General features: G+C 42.9%; 1 protein-coding gene across 6 annotated transcripts in view; it reads right to left on the reverse strand.

The window, feature by feature from the left end:
* The window catches only part of LOC112255162 (nck-associated protein 5), a 175,752-nt gene that overhangs the window by 59,567 nt on the left and 88,288 nt on the right, over positions 1 to 27,897 (reverse strand). For all 6 annotated transcript variants that reach the window (XR_006083685.1, XM_042323988.1, XM_042323989.1 and 3 more), the window contains 2 exons: positions 17,633 to 17,766; positions 1,542 to 1,632 (listed from right to left, as the gene is read on the reverse strand). Coding sequence is in view for 5 of the 6 variants with exons in the window: in XM_042323988.1 (XP_042179922.1) it covers positions 1,542 to 1,632; positions 17,633 to 17,766 (225 nt within the window). In the remaining variant the exon portion in view is untranslated. The remainder of the gene's footprint in view (positions 1 to 1,541; positions 1,633 to 17,632; positions 17,767 to 27,897) is intronic.

Genomic DNA, 27,897 nt, shown 5'->3' on the forward strand with positions numbered 1-27,897 from the left:
ATTCCTCCTGACAGAGCTGGTGTAACTGTGTCAGATTTGTAGGCCTCCTTGCTCGCACACACTTTTTCAGTTCTGTCCACAAATTTTCTATAGGATTGAGGTCAAGGCTTTGTGATGGCCACTCCAATACCTTGACTGTATTGTCCTTAAGCTATTTTTCCACACCTTTGGAAGTATGCTTGGGGTCATTGTCCATTTGGAAGACCCATCTGGACCAAGCTTTAACTTCCTGACTGATGTCTTGAGATGTTGCTTCAATATATCCACATCATTTTACTCCCTCATGATGCCATCTATTTTGTGAAGTGCACCAGTCCCTCCTTCAGCAAAGCACCACCACAACATGATGCTGCCACCTCCATGCTTCATGGTTGGGATGGTGTTCTTTGGCTTGCAAGCCTTCCCCTTTTTCCTCCAAACATAATGATGGTCATTATGGCCAAACAGTTCTGTTTTTGTTTCATCAGACCAGATGACATTTCTCCAAAAAGTACGATCTTTGTCCCCATGTGCAGTTGCAAACCGTAGTTTGGCTTTTTTATGTCAGTTTTGGAGCAGTGGCTTCTTCCTTGCTGAGCGGCCTTTCAGGTTATGTTGATATTGGACTAGTTTTACTGTGGATATAGATACTTTTGCACCTGTTTCCTCCAGCATCTTCACAAGGTCCTTTGCTGTTGATCTGGGGTTGATTTGCACTTTTCGCACCAAAGTACATTCATCTCTAGGAGACAGAACGCGTCTTCTTCCTGAGTGGTATGACGGCCGCGTGGTCCCATGGTGTTTATACTTGCGTACTTATGTTTGTATAGATGAATGTGGTACCTTCAGGTGTTTGGAAAATGTTCCCAATGATGAACCAGACTTGTGGAGGTCTACAATGTTTTTTTCTGAGGTCTTGGCTGATTTCTTTTGATTTTCCTATGATGTCAAGCAAAGAGGCACTGAGTTTGGAGGTAGGCCTTGAAATACATCCACAGGTACACCTCCAATTGACTCAAATGATGTAAATTAGCCTATCAGAAGCTTCTAAAGCCATGACATCATTTTCTGGAATTTTCCAAGCTGTTTAAAGGCACAGTCAAATTAGTGTATGTAAACTTCTGACCCACTGGAATTGTGAGACAGTGAATTATAAGTGAAATAATCTGTCGGTAAACAATGTTAGGAAAAATGACTTGTGTCATACATGCAAGTAGATGTCCTAACCGACATGCCAAACTATAGAAAGAAATTTGTTGAGTGGTTGAAAAACAAGTTTTAATGACTCCAACCTAAGTATATGTAAACTTCTGACTTCAACTGTACATATGGGGGAACGGTAAAGATTCAGACAATTACATTGATGGAAGCCACAATCTATCTGCATATATATAATAGTAAGGCCACTCCTAATTGATGGTGAATAACAACAACTTATCCTAATGCATGGTCTATGTGTTACCAAACAAAGTATTTCTCCTACACAAGCCTCTACGGTTTGGCTTTATAAAGAGCAGGAAGGAGAGCCCATGTTGGAGAAGTGCTGAGCAGTGCGGTGTTACCTTGTAGGCCTTCATGATGTCCACAGTGTCCACGGCTGTTTGCTCCAGCACCCCCTGGTTCTGCAGCAGCGTCCGCACTGTCTCTTCCATCCTGCACATACACACACACAAACAGAGGGAGACGAAGAAGGGGGAGATTGGTTTAGGGCCAGCGACACAAGAGGGGACGGGTGGGTTTTGGATCATACCCCAGTCCCTTTCCACTACAGTACGTGGTACACCACATGATGTGGTGCTGATTGGGTACATATGGCGCTGGGGAGGTTCACAAGTGCATCCACTGAAGCAGAGTGTTGACTGACTGCCTCTGCCTCAGTGCCTCTATGGGACTTGTGATACGGTTGTGCCTCAATTTTTGTGCCAAATAATGATTTCTCTCAATGCAAACCAGAGACTTTTACCCCACAGCCTACATCAATATGCTACTCCTCACCCCTGATTCCCATATGAATCCCTACAATGGCATTACCTCTTGTTCTAGATTCTCCCCTGGCCTATTCCAGGTAAAAAACACATCCAGTGAGAGTTGACCCTTTAGGAAGATTGTCTAGGATAGGGCTCCCTCCGTTGACCCGGCTGGAAATAGGCCTACAAGTCAGAGTACAAAAAGATGGCGCGAACGAACCACTGTGACATTTCAGGAGACAAATACCATTATGGAGCAGGGATTTCCCATTGCGGTTTTCACAGTTGAACTGTTGCACGAAGGCAAAGCCATGGCTTTAGTGTAGGCAGGGCTGTGCTCTGCCATCGGTAGCGGCCACACCATCTGGCAGACTGAGTTGGAAGCAGGAAAAAAGCTGGCTATAAATCAGGCCTAGCTAGCTGACTGACTGTCTGACTGATTGACCGGCTGAGTGAGTGGTCAGGTCTATGGCAGATTGTTGTAGCCCACCGCTTAGGACACTGTCCTTAATCACCGTGGTCAGGTATAGGGGGTGTGGGACTGGGACATTGTAGTGAGGTCAAGGTCTTTGTGACTGAATGGTCATGCTAGATTAGTATGGTATTGGAAGTAACTAACATGGTGTAACTGACTCAGAGTTTATTGACTTAACATTAGTTGGGAAACAAATATGGCTGAGCTGAAATACACTGGGATTCAGTCATCCTCTTCACAAACATACCGGTGTGTCTACAGTATGACCAGGGTCATGAATTATTTACTGGTCAGATCATGTCGTAAGGAATAACTCCTGATCCTTACTTTGATTCACTAGATGAATAGGAGAGCAAAGGCATTATTTACCCAATATTTACATTGATACCATATTATAAATGTTGTGTTTTTTCCTGTTTTATCAAAACGACTTTATTTCACTATTTCATTCCCTCAAGATCTTTTCTTCCCTCAAAAAACACATTCAAATCAAATTCTCCACATTCTCCACCACATTACCAGACAGACAGAACATCACTGTGTAGAGAGGCAGTGGTCTGACCCCGGTGACCTCCACATGGCTAAATGACAGGATGATGGGGGTCTTTGATGTTCCTCTCCTCTGGCTGGCCTGTGTTGTGTATGAGGACTAGGGGCTCTAGGCTGGATGTCTGGTGGCTGCGGCTAGCCAGCACTTGAAAGGGTCTCTGTGTGTTTTTTAATAGGGGCTGATTCAGGGCAGATCATGAGAGCACATGCCTCAAAGTCCCAACCAGCAATGCTGGACAAGCCCAGGCTCAATCCCAAATATACAGCCTGGCCAAGAGAGATGGGCAGAAACAGTCCCCTGCAGTACATACGCACTTACACACACGTGCACAAAGACTTCCAGTGCCGATTGAGGGGAATGACTTCAACATGCGGTGGATTCCCCAGACTGTTTGAAGTCACAGGGTCCTGTATGTGCACCATATAAGCAGAGAGAGAGCAGAGGGGGATAAAGGGACCATGGATATGGATGGAAGCCACTGCAGAGTGGTACCAAAGTCTGACTTCATAATACATGCAGAGCTACAAGGTGCCTGACTCCATACTGTGTGTCACGCCCTGGCCATAGAGAGGCCTTTAGTCTCTATTTTGGTTAGGCCAGGGTGTGACAAGGGTGGGCATTCTAGTTTCTTTATTTCTATGTTTTCTATTTCTTTGTGTTTGGCGGGTGTGGTTCTCAATCTGAGGCAGCTGTCTATCGTTGTCTCTGATTGAGAACCATACTTAGGTAGCCCTTTTCCCACCTGTCTTTGTGGGAAGTTGACTTTGTTTAGGGCACATAGCCTTTAGCTTCACGGTTTGTTTTTGTAGTGTTTATTGTTTTGTTCGGCGTCATTTGTATTAATAAAAGAACATGTACGCTCAACACGCTACACCTTGGTCCTCTTCCTTCAACAGCCGTGACACTGTGACTGTCAAAATGCTATTCTATGAATAAGGAATGTCCAGGACTAGCTGTAATGCTCTTCAGAATAGCTTTTCTAATAGTTCGTTAAATAGTTAACTCGTAGCTACCCTGAATATCTGCATACGGTATCTTTTGACTCATCACATACACTGCTGCTACTGTTTACTGTATGTCACTTTATCCCTATCTATAACAAGGCACCTTTCCCAGGGACATGAAACAAGCTAAAGTTATACCTCTGTATAAGGAGATAAAGTCTGACCCTGGGAATTATAGGCTTGTATCTAACCTCTGTGTAACATCAAAGATCCTGGAGCGAAATGTACATGAGCAAATGTATGAATATGTTTTAACAAACAGGGTCTAATGTATGATTTTCAGTTGGGTTTTAGAAAAACATACTCCACTGATTCATGTCTACTTTACTTGACTTACTTCATCAGGAAAGAGATTGATGAGGTAAATCTGTGTGGAATGGTACTGCTTGACCTACAGAAGGCCTTTGATACAGTTAACCACTCTCTCCTAATCTCCAAACTGGAGGCGCTGGGGTTAAGCAGTATCGCTCTAGGCTGGGTAAAGTCCTATTTATCAGGAAGGGAGCAAGTAGTAGAGGTTAATGGTTCACTGTCTCAGTTAAAACCAATGAGTTGTGGCGTTCCGCAGGGGAGCGTGCTTGGGCCTCTGCTGTTTTTATTGTATATTAACGATATGAAAGATGCTTGTTCTTGCTGTCTTTTTCTTTATGCGGATGACTCTACACTTCTGATGTCTCACAAAAGTAAAACTGTTGGAGAGCATACTTAGCACAGAGCTTACTAACATTAGCATATGGCTTGGAGATAATAAGCTATCTCTGCACTTAGGGAAAACTGAAGCAATTTTTTTTTGATCCAGACCTAAATTGTGTAGGTCATCTGAAATCAGAGTAGAGTTAGGGGTGAGGTGTTGACTACTAAAACCTCTGTTAACTACTGGGATGTATCCTTGATGGAAGCTTGGGACGTGTGAGCATGGCCAATAAGGTGCTAGGGAATGTTAATGCCAGCACTTAATCCCAGGACATATTTGGCTAGAAAGTCCAAGCTGCTTGATAAGGACTCCATGAAAGTGCTAGCTACTGCCCTCATTCAATGCCATTTTGACTATGCTAGTACTTCCTGGTTTGGCGGCTTATCCAAACTTATGAAGGGGAAGCTCCAGATAGCCCAGAATAAGCTGATCAGGGTAATATTGAAGGTGAGTCCACATACTCACATAGGCAGGAGCTGCTTTCAGGAATTAAACTGGCTGCCTGTTGAGGCTAGTGTGTCCCAGATTAGACTAGGTTTGGTTTACAGGAGTATTTATGGTCCTGTTCCCAGATATCTAAGTGATTACTTTCCTTGTGTTAGGGATGCACACAAACACAGCACCAGATCAGGTGTTGCTGATGTGTGCTTATACAGGTTCAGGAGTAATGCTGGGAAAGGTACTTTCTTGTATACTGGAGCCACAGAATGGAATGAGTTGCCTCTGACTATAAAAACAATGTCCTCTCTGGACAGCTGTAAAAATAAAGTAAAAATATGTTTGATGTCTTCTGTGCCCATATGAATAACCCCTATGATGTAACTGGAATGATGAGATAGATGTTCTTCTTCTCTGTTTTTGATGAGATAGATGTTCTTCTTCTATGTTTTTGTTTTATTATTTCACTGCCATACTGTGTTTGATCTTGTCCAGCCATCTTGTCTCAAGAGGACCACAATGGAAATAAGTCCCAGACTTTATTGTGTGTTATCCTCCATGATTTTATTAATGTGCATGTATGGCTTTTAAGTTTTATGTGTGCTTGTTTAATAAAATGGTCAAATTAATAAAATAAAATAAATATGTACTGTACAGGACAAATCTACCTCAATTACCTCGTACCCCTGCACATGGACTCTGTACTGGTACCCTGTGTATATAACCCTGTTATTGTTACTCATTGTGTATTTATTCCTCATGTTGGCCCATTATTTTTCTAGTATTTCTCGTTTTTTCTCTCTGCATTGTTTGGAAGGGCCCGTAAGTGAGCATTTCACTGTTAGCCTACACCTGTTGTTTACAAAGCATGTGACAAATACAATTTGATTTGATTTAATGCTATGACATGTCGTAATGCTATGACAGTTCATAAAGCTATGACAAGTTGTAATGCTATGACAAGTCGTAATGCTATGATAAGTACCGTAATGCTATGAAAAGTCGGTATTCTATGACATGTCGCAACGCTATGACAAGTCGTAATGCTGCCACATTGGCATTCAAAAGCTACATATGAGAGGAAAGCCAAACAAATCTTTCTCAAGTGTTTTTTCAGCTACAAACCAACAATTTACATATGACACATCTCATCCCTCGTCACCATACATGACTAAAGTAGATTAATGCAGCTACACACACAGTGACCTGAACATAACATGTAGTTCTATTGTCTCTGTAAACTTGAAAAGGTGGGTTCAAGTTTAGCTCCCATTAATTCTAAACACATTTCTCCCTCCGATTCATCTGGGGGGAGCATCACAAATAGGACTGTCTTGGACAATTACCCCTGATAATCACATTTTGATGGTGTACTGATTAGGAATTATAGTGTTTTCTGAAGCTATTTAGCAGTAGGACAGGGGAGGGAGATCCGCGAGGTTGTTTCAAGTGCATAATGCTTTTAATGTTTGTATTACATTTTGTATGGTTTTATATGTAATCAAATAGAGTGAGAATGGTTTCAAAGATTCTGAGTGTTTATTTCATATCTCTAATAATACACTTGGATTAGGATCGTAACTATATCCATCGACAATTTCAAAACATCCTCAAGTCGCACATGTGCTGTATATAGTGTGAATATGATATCACTTCAATTCAATTTACATAGGGATAAAAAAAATAATCAGACTCTGGCCTAACAACTTGAGCCATTAACCTTGTCTATTATACTAAATGTAATAACATTGCCATTTAAAATCTGTTGGGAATTTCCTATTTTTGTGTGAAACACTTATCAACTCCACTAGATGTCAACCCAAACCATTAGAGCTGATAACAACCTTCGTGAAGAAAGATGTGAAAGATTGTTTTTTTTTGTGTGTAGAATCAAAGCTTAAATCTGTGTCCAAACAGCCCTTACTTAATGTGGTTACAATCTCAGTGGTTGTAAATGACCTTCTATTGAGGACCTCGCTGGAGAAAAGGAGGGAGGAAGGGAAGGATGCAGGGATGGATGGATTGAGGAAAGCAAAGCCTGACTCGTTTGACCCCCAGACTGCACCAGCTGAATTTCAAACACGTCGGCAATAGCCAGGAAGTACAATTAAGTCTCCAATCAATTTCCAGGCCCAGGTATAAGTAAAACACGCGCACACGCACGTGCACACACACACATACACACACATATAACTTCAAGTAAATCCAATGGGGGAAGGAAGCCAGATGTCTGAATGAGCTGAATGAGGTGTGTTTGACAAGTCGTCAGAACATGCAAACCATTGATGGACCAAAATAGCCTGTTAGAGGTAGAACACCCTGTGTGGCGGTCTCCCCTGCGTCCTGTGTCTCACATTACTCATGTCTCAGCCACTTTCAGATGGCCCGAACATTGAAACACAGATTTGCAGCTTCCTGCCATTAAAGCCATGAAAACGTTCACCGCCGTCCAGACTTCAAATGGGACGCCATTTTTATCACCTGTCAATGAAAACGATCAAGCGCTATTCCGGGTGTAGAACGGACACAAGTGAAATTAAATGAATTCTCAGAGGTACCTCTAACAATGCTTCATGCACAACCAAGGATTTAGCAAAAAGAATGACACACACACAAACACACAGATCTTTAAACGCTCACACTGATCAGATTGCCTCAGTCCGACTTACCCCATGTTGCTGAATTTGGGTCCATTCTGGTTCTTACAAACATCCCTTCTCCTAAACATTGCCACAAACACCGTGCACACTTCCCTGAGCTCCATGGGGACAAGCAGTCGGACCAGCCAGCCTGCTCTCAGCACTCAGCTCTCAGAGTGTCACCGGATGACCCAGACACAGATCAAAATGTGGGTCCACTAAAATAGGCCAGACAAGAATCATACAAGCCTGAGTGCTTTTCCCATCTAACAGACACTGCCAGCACGTTTGGTTGGTCGTCCGTTAGCTGGTCACTGCGTTGGAATCATGAACCACACACAACCTGCCAGCCAGTCTCAACCAGTCTCGCTTTCTATGAGGTGGCCTGCCTTGTGGTGGGTTATTATCCAATCCCAACGCTGTCCCAGTCAGGACCATAGTCTGGTAACGGAAGAAGTCCAAAGGGAGGGAGAAGTAAAGGGGGAGGGAGGGAAACCCTTTCCCATATGTCCCATGTTAAGCCTGAGCCAGAGGAGGACAGCCCCTGCTGCGTCGACGCTAGGCTGCGGCTAGGCTACGACCAGGGATCAGGTCTGTGGCCACAGGGGGGAAGCCAGGATAGGGATCACTCAGCCTGGGATGAGTGTGAGGGATGGATGGATGGACAGCAGACATGGAGCTTTATTGGCTGCCAGGGATTAGGGAGGCTGAGTTGAAACCAACACTTTCTATTGCTATGTAAATCACTGCTGTGTCGTCATGGCAATACTGTACACAAGCAATAATAGCACAAATTGACAGACAGGAAGACAGACTGAAAGACAAACAGACTTATTTGATAAAGAGATAAAGATAAGATAAAGAGTGAGACCATGAGCTCATGGGTTGGATTGGTCCACCTGGCTACTGCAGCCTCGGGGCGCATTGGGAAATGCCCTGGACCAAACTCCCACTCCATCAACACGGTATTGGGAGCTGAGCTCTCCCAAACCCCCATTAAGAAGGTTTGACAAAGCCCCCCCCCCCAAAAAGAGTAGGGAACAATCATCAGGTTGTGGCTGGATTGGGGTCACGAGGGGTCACCATGACTTGATGGATAAATATTATCCTTGCCTTATCTTTACCTGGCAGCAGCTCCAGGAAAACTCACCCAAACTATCCGACTCAGCATTCTTGAAGTTCCATTTTTCAGGTTGAACACTTTTTTCCACTAAATCTCCTCCACCTCTGTAAATGCATGTAATTGCCCGGCAGGGTGATAGATTAAGCTAAGCCACTTTAAAAAAAATCCTCTTTCAAACTTTTGTTTTGTGTTTTTCGACCAGAATGGGTCATTGTAATGGGGACTGTACTGGCCTCTACCCTCTCCTCCTACCTGAGTGACCTGGACCCCTAATAAAGCCCTCAGAACAAATGCTGTTGGGGTCTCTACACTCGTTCTCTGACCAGGCGATACACATCCAGTGTTGGGGGCGGGGGGGTGCATCGTTCCCCTTTGGCACAAGGGAAGCATTACAAATTCCTTAAACCCTAGGACCACTGGCTCTTTCAAGTCACCTTTGACCCCTGACAATGACACATGCATGGTGGGGAGGCAGGGGGACACCAAAGGGACGAGTGAGGCAGTCAGAGGCCAGGCAGACCAAGGCAGTCATGTCACTGTTTTACAGCCTCCTGTTCTTCTGAGAGAGATAACGACAACCTCCAGGATGCTGCCACCATTTTCATTTCATTTGAGTGAAGTACCATGTCACATAGGGTACAATTCTCACAAACATGCGACCAACAAGTCACTGCATGGACATATGGATAAGACTTGAGTTAATTCCTCTTGAAAACACAATCCTCTTGTTCTTCCACCTCTTGTCCCTCCTTTAGTTGAGGTTGGAGTTCAAGCAAATCCATTATGCTTTTTCCACATGTACATCTCTGGCCATAGGAAGCAGTTAGCAGTATGCTGGGAGCCAAGGGGCCCCATATGAGCAGAGGCCTCTAGCCCTCGGAGGCTCCCGGAGGATCTGTGATAGGGTGATAGGGTTGTGTGTGTGTGTGTGACTGCGAATGTGCGTGTGAAGAGTAGCATGTGTGGCCCACATGCTACACAGAACATCACTGACGGGCCCCAGAGGAGACACTTAGGGAGGATGACAGGATGAATCCGATTACTCCACAGCAAAACCAGGAGCACAGCTGTCCCCCAACCTCCTCAAACCTCCCCCTGCCTGGATGCTCCTCTTGGGGCATGGAGAGGAGAAGGTGGCCTGTGGTCAGGTTCTCTCCCCTTCACAATCAACCTATCCCAGCTGAGGGCCTTGTACAGGCTCTTCTGTCATTCCCTATCATAAGCATCTACTGTGCCTGGCATTGCTGCTATGTAATGAAGTACAGGGTCATTTCAAGTTAGATTTGACTCCCATGTTGAGTTTAAATATGTTCATACATCTGTACAGTAATATCCATAGCCGGGCGCCATGTTAACGCCTTTATTCTCGATATTTTGATGAGGTAGGAGAACACCTCTGAGAATTCCCTATGAAATGACCCGCTGTAAACAATCAAAACAGATGTTCTTATTGGTCAGCATTTGGGATCATGTGTATCCAAGTCGGTACTGTGGACATCTTGATAGGTTTTGAAAACGATCCCAAATAAACAGAACAAGGCGGAAGCGTCCAATGACACTCGAGCAATGGCTATAGAGGAGAAAGTGGCGCCCTCGAGAACGTTCAGACAGAAACCCCACTGGCTCAACCTTCTAAATAAATGACTTTAGTAGCGGCTATTAAAGCACAATAGCCAAAGTGTCTCTATGCATTGACCATGTGTATCAGTCTACTTGCCTGATCGTGTGTTGACAGGTGTTCATATTACACCATAGACAGCTCCTGTGTGTCGTGTGTCGCCTGCCTTGCCTTGCCTTGCCTTGCCTTGCCTTGCCTTGCCTGCGTGACTGCCACAGACGAGTGCCACCGCCACCAGATCCATACAACTTCCATAAGGTCACTGCATATTCCATGTCACTGTGCCACAGGCAGTCTGCTGGTCTGCATCCTACCCAGCGGCAGCCCTTTGAACAGTGGCAAGACAGGAAAGCCTTGATCATGTGTGAACCAACGGATGCCCTACTTTCACACAGGCATGTAATCTGACCTCGTTTAGTACGCCTGTAAAATATCATCACAACCAACATGGTTAATCCGTAGCGGAAGGGAATTAGTGTCTGTGTGTGTGTGTGTGTGTGTGTGTGTGTGTCAGTGACTTAAGAGTGCAGATCAAAGTAGAGTATGTGTATCAACATGGAGGTCTTGGTTACGGACATAGTTACAGATAGCACTGTGTAATCTAACACACACTGTAATAAGTATATTTTTTATAAACGGAGTGACCTCCCCTCCACTGTCACCACTATACAGTAATGATAGACAGACGGTTACATCTGAATAACCTCTCCAAGTTGATCAGCCTCTGAAATGTAATTTCAAAACCTCCCCTAATCCCCCTAAATAAACTCAATCATTCCAATTCCCCGACTACGTTAGAACTCCTGTGACTCGGTTAATTGCGGCACAAGGGAGGGTGGGGACGGAGAAATGCAGTGGAACAGCAAAGAGGCTGTTTTTTCCTCAAGAAACCGCCAGATGTGCGGGGTGTGAAACAGCGCTACAATCAACTCTGCAGCTGCTCCGACCGAGGGGCCCTGTTTGAAATGCTTCAAATGGTATTGGGTGTTTGATTAGCCTAAAAGGGCATTGATCTCTGAATGTGAGTGCACACAAACGCAATCACCGAGCTCATTGGGAATCAGGGGAATATGTGTGTTAGCTATCTCGCTGTGGCCGGGTGATAACTTGCCGGTACAGCTGTGGGCCGGAACGCGCTAACACGTTAACGAGGTAAGCACATGACCATGGTCTGTGGTGTTTGTATAGCCTGACCCTATGGTCTCTCTCCTCTCTTCCCCTCTCTCAGTCTGTGGTAATTGTGGGGGCCAGCTTCAGCAGTCTGAAACCAAGCATGACTCTCCAAACAACACGTCTGGACTTGAACGTCCATCCACTCATTCCTGCCTGTTTACATCATCCTACCCCCCCCACCCACCACCAGTAACGTGCAGACAGAATACTCCACAGAGTTGTAAATCTAGACCTAGAGTCATCATCTGCTGTTGTTATTAGTAGTCACAAGCCTGTAGTCCATATGCCTCCCTTATCCTGACAAGGAACTCAACTTGTAGAGACAAAGCTGATTCAAAGTCAAGAAGGAGAGCGTGGATAAGTTTCTTGGAGGCCATTAGGCCATTGATTAGTCAGCATATTATTGCAGGTGGCCAGGACCTTATCAAAAAACAGGCTTTAGTGTGCAGGTTTAAGAGTTCTCCAGCATGCAACTGAGTACTCCCGGAGTTTTCAAAATTCTGTCTCCAGAAAGGTACATTAGACAAGTGTTGAAGACAAATAGAGACAGTGAGAAACAGAGCGAGCCTGGATCTTTCATTACCTGAAAACTGCTTCCCTCATCTTCAGGCCAAGCCCTAAGTGGAAGCCTTTGATGGGGGGCCCCAGTGGCCCCCGGGTCCATGTCTGTCCACAGGACATCCTGTCTGACTGTAGGGAGGAGGGAGGGGTGGAGGAGGGATAGACTGCTGGGGGTGATGTGACTCAGGCTCTCCTTACAATCCAGTCCAGTCAACCTCTTGTAAAGTCCAAACGGCCACCTTCTTTCACCTCCATCTCCCGCTACTTGTCCATGTAACTCTGCTTCTGTCCTACTAACTGTTCAAACTTCAGCCCTCGAGAAGTTGAGAGGGCTCCTGTTAGTGGTTTCCCGTTGTCCTCTGTCCTCTCTCTACAGTGTCAGGCCCCTGTGGGTGTAAATAACCTACAGGGTGGACTCTGTGGGCTCTAAGTCTTCCACTAATCCCTGAGTTTTAATGACGACCAATCTAGAGCTAGCTCCCTGAGGGCTGACACAAGTCAGGGGCCGACCATGTGACCTTCCTGCTGGGGTCTCCTCCCCTTTAATGCTCAGCTGGATAGGGATGGGGGAGGGTGTGTGTGTGTTGGTGGGGTTCGAGTGTGTGAGTGACCAGTCCCTTAAGGAATGCAGACCTGCTGATCTGAGGACAGACATGAACACAAAGGAAAACAAAAAACTGGGAACCGAGACTATGACGTCTTTTTGTGTATAAAACAGAGAAAAAAGCCAGGCGACCCACTACTAAACGAATGTTTCGATCAGGTTCCTGCCCTTACATTCACCTCCCGAAAAGAAAGCCCCGAGGCACATCAGGAAGCACACACACATCCCCGCTGGGGCTAGTAAAAAGCTGTGCTTCCCTGGGGTTCGTCTGGCACCACTCTTAGGCTTTCTCTGATGTGTGTTTTCTCTATTCCCTGATCAGAGTGAAGGACGGAGGGAGACAGCGAGATGCCATGGATCTAACAAGAGCTCATTAACATAACTCTCTCATATCAGCACACAACACCTTGGTTTTCCAAAACAGGAGATTGGAAAGCAACCTGGTCTTAGAGCATTTCGTATTATTCTGTACATAAATCTGGGACACTCCATTTAGTATGATATGTTATATTTCATATGGTATGCATTCATTTGTGGATGTCCATCACCAATTTTGTATGATATGTTACGAATTACAATTCGTATTATATATGATGAATATGCAAAACGTACAATATGTTTCTGAATTTGCAAAACATAATATATATTAGGAATTCTAACTAGGTGGCTAACTTTATTTATTTATTTATTTTTTATTTATTTTACCTTTATTTAACCAGGTAGGCAAGTTGAGAACAAGTTCTCATTTACAATTGCGACCTGGCCAAGATAAAGCAAAGCAGGCTAGGCTAGGGGTAGGCTAGGGGTTTGGGTTAGGAGTTAGGTTTAAATTTAGAAGTTAAGTGTAGAGTTAAAGTTAGGGGAAGGGTTAGCTAACATACTAAGTAGTTGCAAAGTAGCTAAAAAGTAGTAAGTAGTTGAAAAGTTGGTAATTAGATAAAATGCTCAAGTTGTCCGTGATGAGATTCGCACTCAAAACCTTTGGTTTACTAGACGTCACATTTGGGTTGTTAGACGTTTGCATTATACCCCTACCCATCCACCCCGACCAACCACCCTACTTTCGTTTCTGTCTTAAGTAACCATACCATACCAAACATAACATATCATACTAATTTGAGTATTCCGAATGTACGTTTACTATGTTACGTCTAGTCTATGAAACCAGGCTGTGGAAAGACGAAACTAAAACAGACTCTCTAATAACTTCACAAAAAAGGGTGTCCTGTTATGTTAATGAAGTTCGACTGAAAAAATATGGTTCTGTTACATATAGACAGACATAACATATTATAGCCCTTTAAGACAGGGCCATAAAGGCTCATAACATGTTATAAAGCATTATTCCCGCAGGCTACAAAAATGTTACCAAAATATTGATATGTGTTTGTGGTATTTTATCTTTATCCAATTTAGAGGTCCTATTCTAACCTTATTTCAATGCACTATCATCATTGAATGTGACTTCATTGTAATTTTCTTTTACCTTTCTTTCATCAGTTAAAAACAAATTCTTATTTACAATGACGGCCTACCCCGGCCAAACCCGGATAATGCTGGGCCAATTGTGTCCCGCCCTGTGGGTTGTGATACAGCCCGGATACGAACCAGGGACTGTTGTGACGCCTCTTGCATGGAGATGCAAAAACGGTCTCAAAGGGACCACGTGTGAAAGCACCCAAAGAGATCAACCTCCATAATTCCTGGATATTATCTATGAGACACATTCATGGGATGAGGCTATTCTCTTCTGATGAGAAATGAATGGTAGGCTATGTCTGCATCCCAAATGGCACCATATTCCCTAAATAGTTCACTACTTTCAAGCATGGGCCATAGGGCTCTAGTCAAAAGTAGTGCATTTTGATGTAAAATATATGTTGCCAAGATGTATTTAGGGCACATAGGTTCTATCCTTGACAAGCAAAGAAACAGGTACAATGGAAGGTTATTTCACTGGAGAATCAGATTTTAGTGGGATAATGAAATAATGCAACTATAAGATGGCACAATATGCTCAATCATCCTGAACTAAGCACTACACACAATGTGTGTGTGTGTCAGTGACTTAAGAGTGCAGAGCTGGCATTATCAAGTGGGTCAAAGGTTCAGGCTGAAGACAGTGTGGGCAGCCTGCTGACTGACTGGTTTGCTGGCTGGTAAGCTCTTAATTAAAGTGACCACACAGATGTCCCATCTGCCACTGCGACCACCGCCACACATTTCTGGCTCCCATGTAAACATAATAATCCAATGAGAGGCCAAGTACACACACACATGCAGGGATACACGCAAATCACACACACACACACTAACATGTACACAATAAACACACAAGCACACACACACACGCACCCACATCCGAACCCACACCCCAACCCACACCCGAATCCACCGATGCAGCCAGACACTCCAACATACAAAAACAAACATTATGAATTCAACAAGCCACTGAGTCTCTCTAAAGCCTTTTAGCTCCTCTGTGTCTGTCACTGCAGGGAAACCTGCTTTAATAGGCACTGAAAGGTACAGAAACAAGAGCTATATAATGTTAAAAAAACACATTTCTATCAATCCTTGTTGAAATTACTGCCATCCACCACTACTGACTATGAGCAATAGAGGGAGAATTACACCAGCAATGCCAAGCACTTCATCTCCTATAGCGTGTGGTGGGAAGGTCTCTTTTCGCTGAGCATTATAAGGACATAATGGAATCCCTGTCTACATTGTTCTTCCACAGTCTAGGGGCCGAGGAGGCATGCAGTCATCCACAGGATTCACAGCCAATAAGAACAATCCGTCTGGAGAGAGGCAACCGCCCGGCGACGGAAGCATCTGTCACAAAGGGACTAGAGCAGGACCCAATCACAGATAGGCCTAATACATTTTTTCCCCTACACACATACATGCACACCCAGTCTAGCCCGCCTCACTTATTCGGGCTATGGGACATCGGGCATCGTTATGCTAACTCCATCAGCTGATTCATTGGTCCGCGCCAGTGATAGCCCAGAATATAAACAGATCTAAGATCAGCCGGGAGTCTGGATGATGTGACAGAACACATAATAAGGCTATGGCTGGTTGAGTCAGACACTGATTGGGGATCAGACTGATGGCAGACATAAATGAGGCAGTCACAGAGGCAGTCAGGGAAGTGCGAAATGAATAGGGACAAAGACTGGAGACAGGCACTTATGTAAACATGATACGATGTCGCCCCCCGCTCACTGACTTTTATTAGATCTCTGTGTTGAATGATCTGTGCCTGACTCCTCAGGCATTATTCCATATTGGGGGGGGGGTAGCTAGCTACTATACAGATACACAATAGCATGTCTGAGCTGACTGTGTTCTCTGTGCTGACTGCAAAATCTAATCCATACTGTACGCCCACATGGATAAAGGAATTCCGCTACAGAATGAATATGTTGATGGATACGCATATAGATATATGGTGACAGGATGCCACAGCCAACGCTGAGCAAGATACAGAGTTGTGGGGCATGGGTATGTTGAGCTCGTGGGCTGTAATGACATTGGCCCATGCTGATGGTTTAACCACTACTGGTCCATTAAGTTTGACACCATATAGAATCATTGGGATATAAGTTTATTAACATTTCATTGATGTGCATTGCAGTGTGTTAGCCATCAAAGCTGTTGTGAATGCGGTTGAGTGAAGCGGGTGAGTTGCCATAGTAGCCATTACACTGTGACACATCTGACATTCCTTGGAGGCGTGGGTCCGAATCCCACTTCTGACACCATTGTTGCGATTTTGGGGGATGCTTAAACTCCAAACGCCTTGACCAAGGGCAGCGACAGTAGCCACTGGCCCACAAACACCCTTGGTGTTTGCGGTCTTAAGAATGTCAGATTTCTTACAATACTACTACAAAACTTAGAGAAGAAACACTTATACCATTGTTAGACTTGTACCATAGCTGTACTGACCCCATAGTTAAAACACTACATGACAACTATGATGACCCACAGAGTTCAGAGGTCATTCTGAGCAACTAACTCCAGACAACTAACTCCAATACAATGTCACACTATTTTAATCGGACAGATTTTCCTCGCCCAATTTAAAATGGGAAGATCAGCGCTCATTCTAAAAATCCACGGGTTATTCTCGTGCGGCAGTGCGTTGAATGACTATCTCCTAATTATGACATCAGTTCTGAGCTGAGTGGTGAATTCGCTTACGTCACACCTCAATGAGGCTGCAGTAGGATGTAAATGATCCTATAGTAAAGGGGCAAATGGACTCTCGACGCAGTTGTCATTCTTCGCGGTCAGAGAACTGACAAAGACTTCATCCTTCCTTCATTTTAAATGTTGGAGAAAAAAAAAAGTGTCTTTCAATACAGTCAAGGTTGACTGATGAAGTGATACACCAAGAGATGAATGAAGAGACGGTTTGCAATAAAGATTTCTCAACACAAAGGATTTAAAAACAGAGATGGCTGTGTAAATTAAAATTGGCCCCTAGTTTGAAACCCGTGGCAAAGTCTGTGGCATTAAAATCTTTGGCATTATGTCAATGAGTACGACAGTGCAATCTGATGGTAGCATAGACAGAATGTATCTAGGTCTATATAGGTTGTGTCTGACCTGTGTCATGCTACAGTGGTACAGTAAGCTGGTGGTGCCTACTGGTCTGTTGTCATGGAAACATTGCCATGGCGCGTGGGACGGCGGTGTGTGTGTGTGTGCGCTCATGTCTGTGCCTGTGTCAGTGTGTATGTATATATGCGTGTGTGTGTGTGTGTGTGCGTGCGTAGGGGCTGCATGTTACCTGGAGAAGTGCTGCTGTAGCGAAACCATCTGCGCTCGGCCCAGCTCCGACTCGTCCGTCACCTCCCGAAGCCGCTTCTCACTGTCCAATCGCAGGCGTCGTTCTTCCTCTAGCACGTGAATCAGCTTTTGTCGCTGTGGGGGAAAGGACAGAGTCAGGTTGGCTGCTGGTTGTCAACAAAACAGCTAAATGTAACAGGTGTTGTTACTAGTCAACAGGCAGAGAGATAGAAAAGCCACCAGCAACATAGACCAAAGTCTGTGACTATCTACATGTCACAAATATCTATTTCATAATATCTATTTCATAATATCTATTTCATAATTTCCATTTCATAATATCTATTTCATAATATCTAGTTCATAACATCTGTGTCATAACATCTATATAACATCTACTGTTGAAGTCAGAAGTTTACATGTACTTAGGTTGGAGTCATAACTCGTTTTTCAACCACTACACACATTTTTTGTTAACAAATTATAGTTTTGGCAAGTTGGTTAGGACCAGCTTTGTGCATGACACAAGTAATTTTTCCAACAATTGTTTACAGACAGATTATTTCACTTATTATTCACTGTATCACAATTCAAGTGTGTCAGAAGTTCATACACTAAGTTGACTGTGCCTTTTAAACAGCTTGGAAAATTCCAGAAAATGATGTCATGGCTTTAGAAGCTTCTGATCAGCTAATTGACATAATTTGAGTCAATTGGCGGTGTACCTGTGGATGTATTTCAAGGCCCATCTTCAAACTCAGTGCCTCTTTGCTTGACATCATGGGAAAATCAAAAGAAATCAGCCAAGACCTCAGAAAAAAAACATTGTAGACCTTCACAAGTCTGGTTCATCATTGGGAACAATTTCCAAATGCCTGAAAGTACCAAGTTCATCTGTACAAACATACGTATGCAAGTATAAACACCATGGGACCACGCAGCCTTCATACCGCTCAGGAAGAAGACGCGTTCTGTCTCCTAGAGATGAACGTACTTTGGTGCGAAAAGTGCAAATCAATCCCAGAACAACAGCAAAGGGCCTTGTGAAGATGCTGGAGGAATCAGGTGCAAAAGTATCTATATCCATAGTAAAACGAGTCCTATATTGACATAACCTGAAAGGCCGCTCAGCAAGGAAGAAACCACTGCTCCAAAACTGACTTAAAAAAGCCAGACTACGGTTTGCAACTGCACATGGGGACAAAGATCGTACTTTTTGGAGAAATGTCCTCTGGTCTGATGAAACAAAAATAGAACTGTTTGGCCATGATGACCACCCGTTATGTTTGAGGAAAAAGGGGGAGGCTTGCAAGCCGAAGAACACCATCCCAACTGTGAAGCACAGGGATGGCAGCCTCATGTTGTGGTGGTGCTTTTCGGCAGGAGGGACTGGTGCACTTCACAAAATAGATGGCAGGAAAATTAGGTGGATATATTGAAGCAACATCTCAAGACATCAGTCAGGAAGTTAAAGCTTGGTCGCAAATGGGTCTTCCAAATGGACAATGACCTAAAGCATACTTCCAAAGTTTTGGCAAAATGGCTTAAGGACAACAAAGTCAAGGTATTGGAGTGGCCATCACAAAGCCCTGACCTCAATCCTATAGAAAATGTGTGGACAGAACTGAAGAGTGTAGAGCAAGTGTAGAGCAAGGAGTCCTACAAACCTGACTCAGTTACACCAGCTCTGTCAGGAGGAATGGGCCAAAATTCACCCAACTCATTGTGGGAAGCTTGTGGAAGGCTACCTGAAACGTTTAACCCAGGTTAAACCATTTAAAGGCAATGCTACCAAATACTAATTGAGTGTATGTAAACTTCTGACCCACTGGGAATGTGATGAAAGAAATAAAAGCTGAAATAAATGATTCTCTCTCTACTATTATTCTGACATTTCACATTCTTAAAATAAAGTGGTGAATCTAACTGACCTAATACAGGGAATTCTTACGAGGATTAAATGTCAGGAATTGTGAAAAACTGAGTTTAAATGTATTTGGCTTAGGTCCATGTAAACTTCCCGACTTCAACTGTATATTAAGACATCCATATATATAGTCAACTTCCCATGGCCTTGTAGTCTATGTTGATGCATCCACTACAATGTTCACTTTCAATGACACATACGATGAAATGTACATTACACTTCTATTGTAAGACAGCCATAGTCAGCTACCCATGAACTTGGTGGCTATATGCTGTGTAGGAGGCAGATGGCGGTTGGGTCAGTATCTGAAAAGTTGCTGGTTTGAATACCCGAGCCAGCAAGGTGGAAAGAATCTCTCATTCTGCCCTTGAGCAAGGCAGTTAACCCCCAACAACAACTGCTCCGGGCGCCGTTGACGTCGAATCTGAGGGATTGGGTTAAATGTGGAGGACACACTTCGGTTGAATGTATTTAGCTGTGCAACTGACTAGGTATCCCCTTTTCCTTCCTTCCTTTCGAGGCATCTCCTATAACTATAGCCTTCACTGGGAATGAGATATATCATGGAATGTCCATAAAACGGTTATCAGTATCTGCGTTTATTCGAGGCACGATTTCCCTTTGCTATAATCACAGCCCCTAATATTCTACTGTATGTTATAGTGTTCAAGTGAAGAGGAAATTCAGCCACTCTTGGCAGACATGAGGAGGATATGCCCAATTTCCTCTTTAGTTTTCTCCTCAATTCATGCACATTAGTTGGAGAATGAGGTAGGGGCAGATTTCGTTTCACTTGGTACCATTATTGTGTTCAACACAGTGTCACGGCCTCTGTTTTTTTCTAACCAGAAGTAAACATCCTTATATTTTGGCAATAAGCTTATTACACCCTCGACAGAGGGAGATGGTTGAGTGGTTAAACCTACTGTACGGCTAAGAGGCTTACCCAGCATGCAGTGATCAATCTGTCACTTACTGTAACTAGGTAGATTTTGCCATATGGAGACAGATTATAGTTAAGTTAGTGCACTAACTTTCTCCAAATCATGTCTTCAGTGTTAAAGTATATTCAAGTGAAATCCCCAAACTCAACTAGCTTGTGGAAGTTTAGATGTAAAGCAGGCAGTGTTTGGCCCCACAAAACTTTATCACAGAACCCCGACATTATCTTTGACTCAAAACTTCTTCCTTGACATGGTCATGCAGGAAGGCAGGCAGGCCGCATAGCCTTTGAAGTGTAGAATCTGAAACGAGGACAGTTTCTTCTTTTGGAGTAACTTCTGAGGCTTCAGGACATAGTGCATGTTCCAATTAGGGTCATAGGAAAAAGATGAGATGTTCAGAAGCTTTTCTGCTTTTAGAGTCTCTGTAGCAAAAGTTGATCATCTTTCAGCAGTGAGCCTGCAGTGGTCTTTAAAAACCATGTTTAGTAAAGACAAATCTAGCATTAGTGCAGTTGTTTTCCACTGTGATTCTAGCAGCAGGGTTTAAGCTTTAACTTACACTGAGTGTACAACACATTAAGGACACCTGCTCTTTTCATGACATAGACTGACCAGGAGAATCCAGGTGAAAGCTATGATCCCTTATTGATGTCACTTGTTTAAATCCACTTCAAAAGGTGTGGAGGAAGGAGAGGAGACAGGTTAAAGGAGGATTTTTAAGCCTTGATACAATTGAGACCTGGATTGTGTATCAGGGTTAGGTGTCACGATCGTCGTAATGAGCGGACCACGGGCAAGCATGATTGAAGTTCCACATCTTTATTTCAGTGAAACTTTACACAAAAACAATACACCAATAACGAAATGTGAAGAAGTGGTGCACATGCACAAACACAACACAATATCCCACAAAGCAGGTGGGAGATAGGGCTTCCTAAATATGATCCCCAATTAGAGGCAACGATTACCAGCTGCCTCTAATTGGGAACCATACAAAACCACCAACATAGAAATACACATTCTAGAACACCCACCTAGTCACACCCTGACCGAAACCACTATAGAGATTCCAAGGGCTCTCTATGGTCAGGGCGTGACATTAGGTCAGAAGATGTACAAGATTAATGTTACGGAGTCTAACTTTCTATTGAAAAGGATGATGTTACGGAGTCTAGTTGATAGGTAATCGACTAGCAAGACTGTTCCCCGGACTCCAGTTGTAGAGATTTGTACAATGCACAAACAAGGCTATTGAACCTGACATTGGTGTCTGTCTTTATTCCTTTATCCAACATATCATACTGAAACAATTAACTTATTACCCCAGCCTTTAATAGGATTGTGAGTTAGCTCAACAATTATATACAGTGCCTTGCGAAAGTATTCGGCCCCCTTGAACTTTGCGACCTTTTGCCACATTTCAGGCTTCAAACATAAATATATAAAACTGTATTTTTTTGTGAAGAATCAACAACAAGTGGGACACAATCATGAAGTGGAACGACATTTATTGGATATTTCAAACTTTTTTAACAAATCAAAAACTGAAAAATTGGGCGTGCAAAATTATCAACAACTTTTTATTATTACAGTGCAGAGTGCTGCATTACACTGGGTATCCATTTTGTGCCATGGCAACTGGGACGGCTTTAGGAGCTCGAATTAGAAACATGATATTGTTCTCCTGAACTGTAGAATTACAAATGCAAATAGATGTTATGAAATACAGTTGAAGTCAGAAGTTTACACCCTAGCCAAATACATTTAGACTCAGTTTTTCACAATTCCTGACATTTAATCCGAGTAAAAAATCCCTGTTTTAGGTCAATTAGGATCACCAATTTTTTTCCTGAGCTCTTGGCTGATTTCTTTTGATTCAAGCAAAGATGCACTGAGTGTGAAGGTAGGCCTTGAAATATATTTTCTGGAATTTTCCAAGCTGTTTAAAGGTACAGTCATTTTAGTGTATGCAAATGTATGACCCACTGGAATTGTGATACAGTGAATAATAAGTGAAATAATCTGTCTGTAAACAATTGTTGGAAAAATGACTTGTGTCATGCACAAAGTAGATGTCCTAACCAACTTGCCAAAACTATAGTTTGTTAACAAGAAATGTGTCTAGTGGTTTAAAAACGAGTTTTCATGACTCCAACCTAAGTGTATGTAAACTTCCGACTTCAACTGTATATTACTATATGGATGTCTTATTATAAGTCTTACTATATGGATGTCTTACTATAAGTCTTACTATAAGTCTTACAGTATGGATGTCTTACTATATGGATGTCTTACTATAAGTCTTACTATATGAATGTCTTACTATAAGTCTTACTATAAGTCTTACAATATGGATGTCTTACTATATGGATGTCTTACTATATGGATGTCTTACTACAGTGGCAAGAAAAACTATGTGAACCCCTTGGAATTACCATGATTTCTGCATAAATTGGTGATTAAATTTGATCTGATCTTCATCTAAGACAACAATAGACAAACATAGTGTGCTTAAACTAGTAAATCACAAATGTAGCATTTTTCTATAAGTCTATATTGAATACATAATTTAAACATTCACAGTGTATGTTGGGAAAAGTATGGAACCCGTCTTATGTCAGGAGTCAGCTAACCTGGAGTCCATTCAATGAGACGAGATTGAGATGCTGCTTACCCTATAAAAACACTACAAAATTTAAGTTTGCTATTCACAAGAAGCATTGCCTCAAACAAAAGAGATCTCAGAAGACCTAAGATTAAGAATTGGATGACTTGCATAAAGCTGGAAAGGGTTACAAAACCATATTTCTAAAAATTGCCGTCTCTAAATGTTCACCAGTCCACTGGTAAGACAAATTGTCTATAAATGGAGAAAGTTCAGCACTGTTGCTACTCTCCCTAAATCCTGCAAAGATGACTGCATGAACACAGCATGTTCAATGAGGTTAAGAAGAATCCTAGAGTATCAGCTAAAGACTTACAGTAATCTCTGGAACATGCTACCATTTCTGACAAGTCTGCAATATGTAAAACAATAAACAAGAATGACGTTCATGGGAGGACACCACAGAAGAAGCCACTGCTGTCCAAAAATAAAATTGCTGCACATCTGAAGTTCGCAAAAGAGCACCTGGATGTTCCACAGCCGTTCTGGCAAAATATTCTGTGGACAGCTCAAACTACAGTTGAGTTGTTAGGAAGGAACACACAACCCTATGTGTGGAGAGAAAAAGGCACAGCACACCAACATCAAAACCTCATCCCAACTGTAAAGTATGGTGGAGGGAGCATCATAGTTTGGGCTGCTTTGCTGCCTCAGGGCCTGGACAGCTTGCTATCATCAACGTAAAAATGAATTCCCAAGTGTATCAAGACATTTTGCCGGAGAATGTTAGGCTATTTGTCTGCCAATTGAAGCGCAACAGAAGTTGGGTGATGTAACAGGACAATGACACAAAACACAGAAGTAAATCAACAACAGAATGGCTTCAACAGAAGAAAATACGCCTTCTGGAATGGCCCAGTCAGAGTCCTGACCTCAACCCGATTGAGATGCTGTGACATGACCTCAAGAAAGAAGTTCACACCAGACCTCCCAAGAATATTGCTGAACTGGAACAGTTTTGTAAAGAGGAATGGTCCAAAATCCCTCTTAACCGTTGTGCAGGTCTGATCCGAAACTACAGAACACGTTGGGTTGAGGTTGTTGCTGCCAAAGGAGGGTCAACCAGTTATTAAATCCAAGGGTTCACATACCTTTCCCACCCTGGACCTGTGAATGTTTACACAGTGTGTTCAATAAAGACATGAACACGTATAATTGTTTGTGTGTTATTAGTTTAAGCAGACGGTGTGTCTATTGTTGTGACCTAGATGAAGATCAGATCAAATTGTATGACCAATGCAGAAATCCAGGTTTTGCTTTTTCAAAAGGGTTCACATACTTTTTCTTGACACTGTATGGACATCTCCCTATATGGACATCTCCCTATATGGACATCTCCCTATATGGACATCTCCCTATATGGACCTCTCCCTATATGGACATCTTATAAAAGCACAAGTCCCATCTTCTGACTTCTGTCTGTTCTATGTACTGTTGTCCTGAACAGGGTCAGTCAGACTGCATCTGGATAGAAACACTAAAAGAGGCCTCCTGGGTAACGCAGTGGTCTAAGGCACTGCTTCGCAGTGCTAGCTGTGCCACCAGAGATTCTGGCCCATGGGGCGGCGCACAATTGGCCCAGCGTCGTCTGGGTTAGGGTGGGTTTGGCTGGCAGGGATATCCTTGTCTCATTGTGCACTAGTGACTCCTGTGGCGGGCCGGGTGCAGTGCATGCTGACCAGGTCGCCAGGTGTACGGTGTTTCCTCCGACACATTGGTGCTTCCGGGTTGGATGTGCATTGTGTCAAGAAGCAGTGCGGCTAGGTTGGATTGTGTTTCGGGGGACGCATGGCTCTCGACCTTTGCCTCTCCTGAGTCCGTACGGGAGTTGCAGCGATGAGACAAGACTGTAACTACTACCAATTGGATACCATGAAAAGGGTTAAAAAAAATAGAGATATTTTTTTAAACACTAAAAGGTGCTTAATAATAAATACCTTGATCAGCCATTAAATATATAGTGCTGAGTCACTAATTTAGTGAATAACCTTGTCCAAAATCAACTAGTTCAACACTCCATGTGGCATAGAGCCTTAGAGAAAACAAAGTAAGGCCTTTCCTTCACCTCTATTAAAAAATATATAGATATAAAATATTTACCTTCGTGGCTATCACATATAAAACATGAGTTCATTTGAAAAAGCAAAACTTAACAAAGCTTTTTAATCATCATTATGTTATTTCTGATGTATGCAATACTACCAAGATCTTGTTCATTAGGTTGTCCACTGCATGGTAACCAAGATGGAATTGAAAGCAGACAATTTCACAAGACAAGTACTGCAGGGCCATCTAGTGGCTATTGAACAACACACTAGCTCAAGCAGCGTGCAGGAGAGGAACTAACCAAAGAGCCTACTATAGCACAAACCAGGCTCCTTACCAAATGGATGACACATTTCAAAGCTCCATATATACTACAGAGGCCTTAATATAGCAAATCTGTATTACTCTCAAATCAAACTACCTATATAACTGTACATCAAATCAACCCCGATACCCTACCCCTAGACACTACTAATGGTTAGTGTGAATATCAAATCAACCCCTATACCCTACCCCTAGACACTACTAATGGTTAGTGTGAATATCAAATCAACCCCTATACCCTACCCCTAGACACTACTAATGGTTAGTGTGAATACCAAAACAACCCATATACCCTACCCCTAGACACTACTAATGGTTAGTGTGAATACCAAAACAACCCATATACCCTACCCCTAGACACTACTAATGGTTAGTGTGAATACTAAAACAACCCATATACCCTACCCATTATCACTATTACCCTGCTCCTAGACATGACATTTGAAACCCTACTTCTTCAAAGAGTATCTTAAATAATCCCACAGCACCCTTCCTCGTACCACCTCTCCCCCTCCCCCCAAAAGTGCCTAACACTCGCACTCGCACCCCCCCACACACACACTAGCACTGACTTTGCTGATAGCTACTGTATTGATGACTGAGATATGTGGTTGTCTTAAGATGAATGCACTAACTGTAAACTGCTCTGGATAAGAGTGTCTTCTAAGTGACAACAATTAAAACATGTTCATGTCTAAAAGAGAAGGACAAAGTAACACTGAATGAAAAAGGTGCCCCACGCTACTGCAACACCACAACCAGGACAGTTTCCAGACAAAAAAAATATATATATAATTAAATGAAATACAAAACAATGACAAAACGTTTTTTTTTCTCAAGGGGGAGGGAGGGGGGGGCTTTTGGCTCCTTCAGTTGTGAGTCCAGTGTGTTAGAGTTGAATGCCATCCAATAAATAACCATGTTTCACTCTAACTCTGTGACTTGGCCCAAGACTTTAATCCGCTGAAGCAGTTGAGCATTAAACCCTATTCACAACTAAAACCAGCCCCAGCTCTTCAACATGGCCGTAAATCCAGGGATACTATGTGGAGCGGCTTTTACGCACCAGGGAGCCTCTCCATCACAGGTAATGGCTGCCGTAAATAACACGCCACAGCAGGAACATAAACCCACTATCACAGGGCTGGTGCCAAGTTAGAGCTGGACCAAACCCAAATGAGTTCCTTCACCATGACTAGTTAGACCGGAGTTGAACAACTGAACATGAGTTTGAGTAATCGCTTTAGAAAGTTTAGTGACCTTTTCTCTTTCAGAAGACACAGGTTTTCTATCATAAAAATGAGCCAACTCTAACATAAACAGGTTTAAACAAAAACATCTAATCAGAAAATTAAAAGTAAATTGCGGTATTTTGATCTAATATTTAAGGGATTCAAGGAGTTACAAGCAATTGACAAAACATACTGTACTGGACTTATTGCAACTTATATGACTTGACATCAAAAATGTGTCGACCGATTGTTCAAATACCCACACTAATTGCCTAAAGATGTTTACTGTATGTTAAAATCACACTAATTGCCTAAAGATGTTTACTGTATGTTAAAATCACCTCTATATGCAAAGGTCCAATTTGCCTCAAACACAACTGCAAATGACACTGTTCAGTGATTTGGCCTGGGTTCCTACAATTGTCCATTGTCCCTGCCTTTTGTTCACCACATCTACTTAAAAACACCCCAGGCACAACAACCATGCAATAAAAAAAAATTATCAGCCCCAAATGGCACCCTATTCCCTACATACTACTCAATAATCTCTCTAAGGGCCCTGGTCAAAAGTAGAGCACTACATAGGGAATAGGGTGCAAGTTGGAACGCTGCACCTACGTCTGCATACTAAGCCTTGCCAAGAGCTTCGACAACAACACACTTATAACAGCATACATTACATTAAAGGCAGTCTTCTGCTTTTGTTCAATGTATAATTTCTGCCATTTAACAAGGCCCAGATCCGTTAAATCCAACTTTAACATATCTTTATGTTGCCAGAAAATCCTAGCGAGACATTACAGTATTTCACAGCTGAAGTATTTACTGTCCACAGACTTTATATGCGTATGGCAATTGGCCTTGCCCCGTGATACCAAGCCTGATAATTGAAAGCATACTCTAACGTGCTAAAACCAACCACGAACATTAAACTGAACATTAAGCTGCAGCTAGACTAGACGACATTCAGTATTGTCAAAAAGAGGATCAACTCGATGTGAGGAAAAACTGTTCAGGAAATCAGTAGAAAAACTAGCATAAGCATTCTTTCTAAAGCAATATTTACTTTGATGTCTCAAGTGACAAACAAAAGGATTATACCTCTGATTATGATTAGCTTGCATGGCA

Source organism: Oncorhynchus tshawytscha, linkage group LG07 (genome assembly GCF_018296145.1).
Source record: "Oncorhynchus tshawytscha isolate Ot180627B linkage group LG07, Otsh_v2.0, whole genome shotgun sequence".
Lineage (NCBI taxonomy): Eukaryota > Metazoa > Chordata > Actinopteri > Salmoniformes > Salmonidae > Oncorhynchus > Oncorhynchus tshawytscha.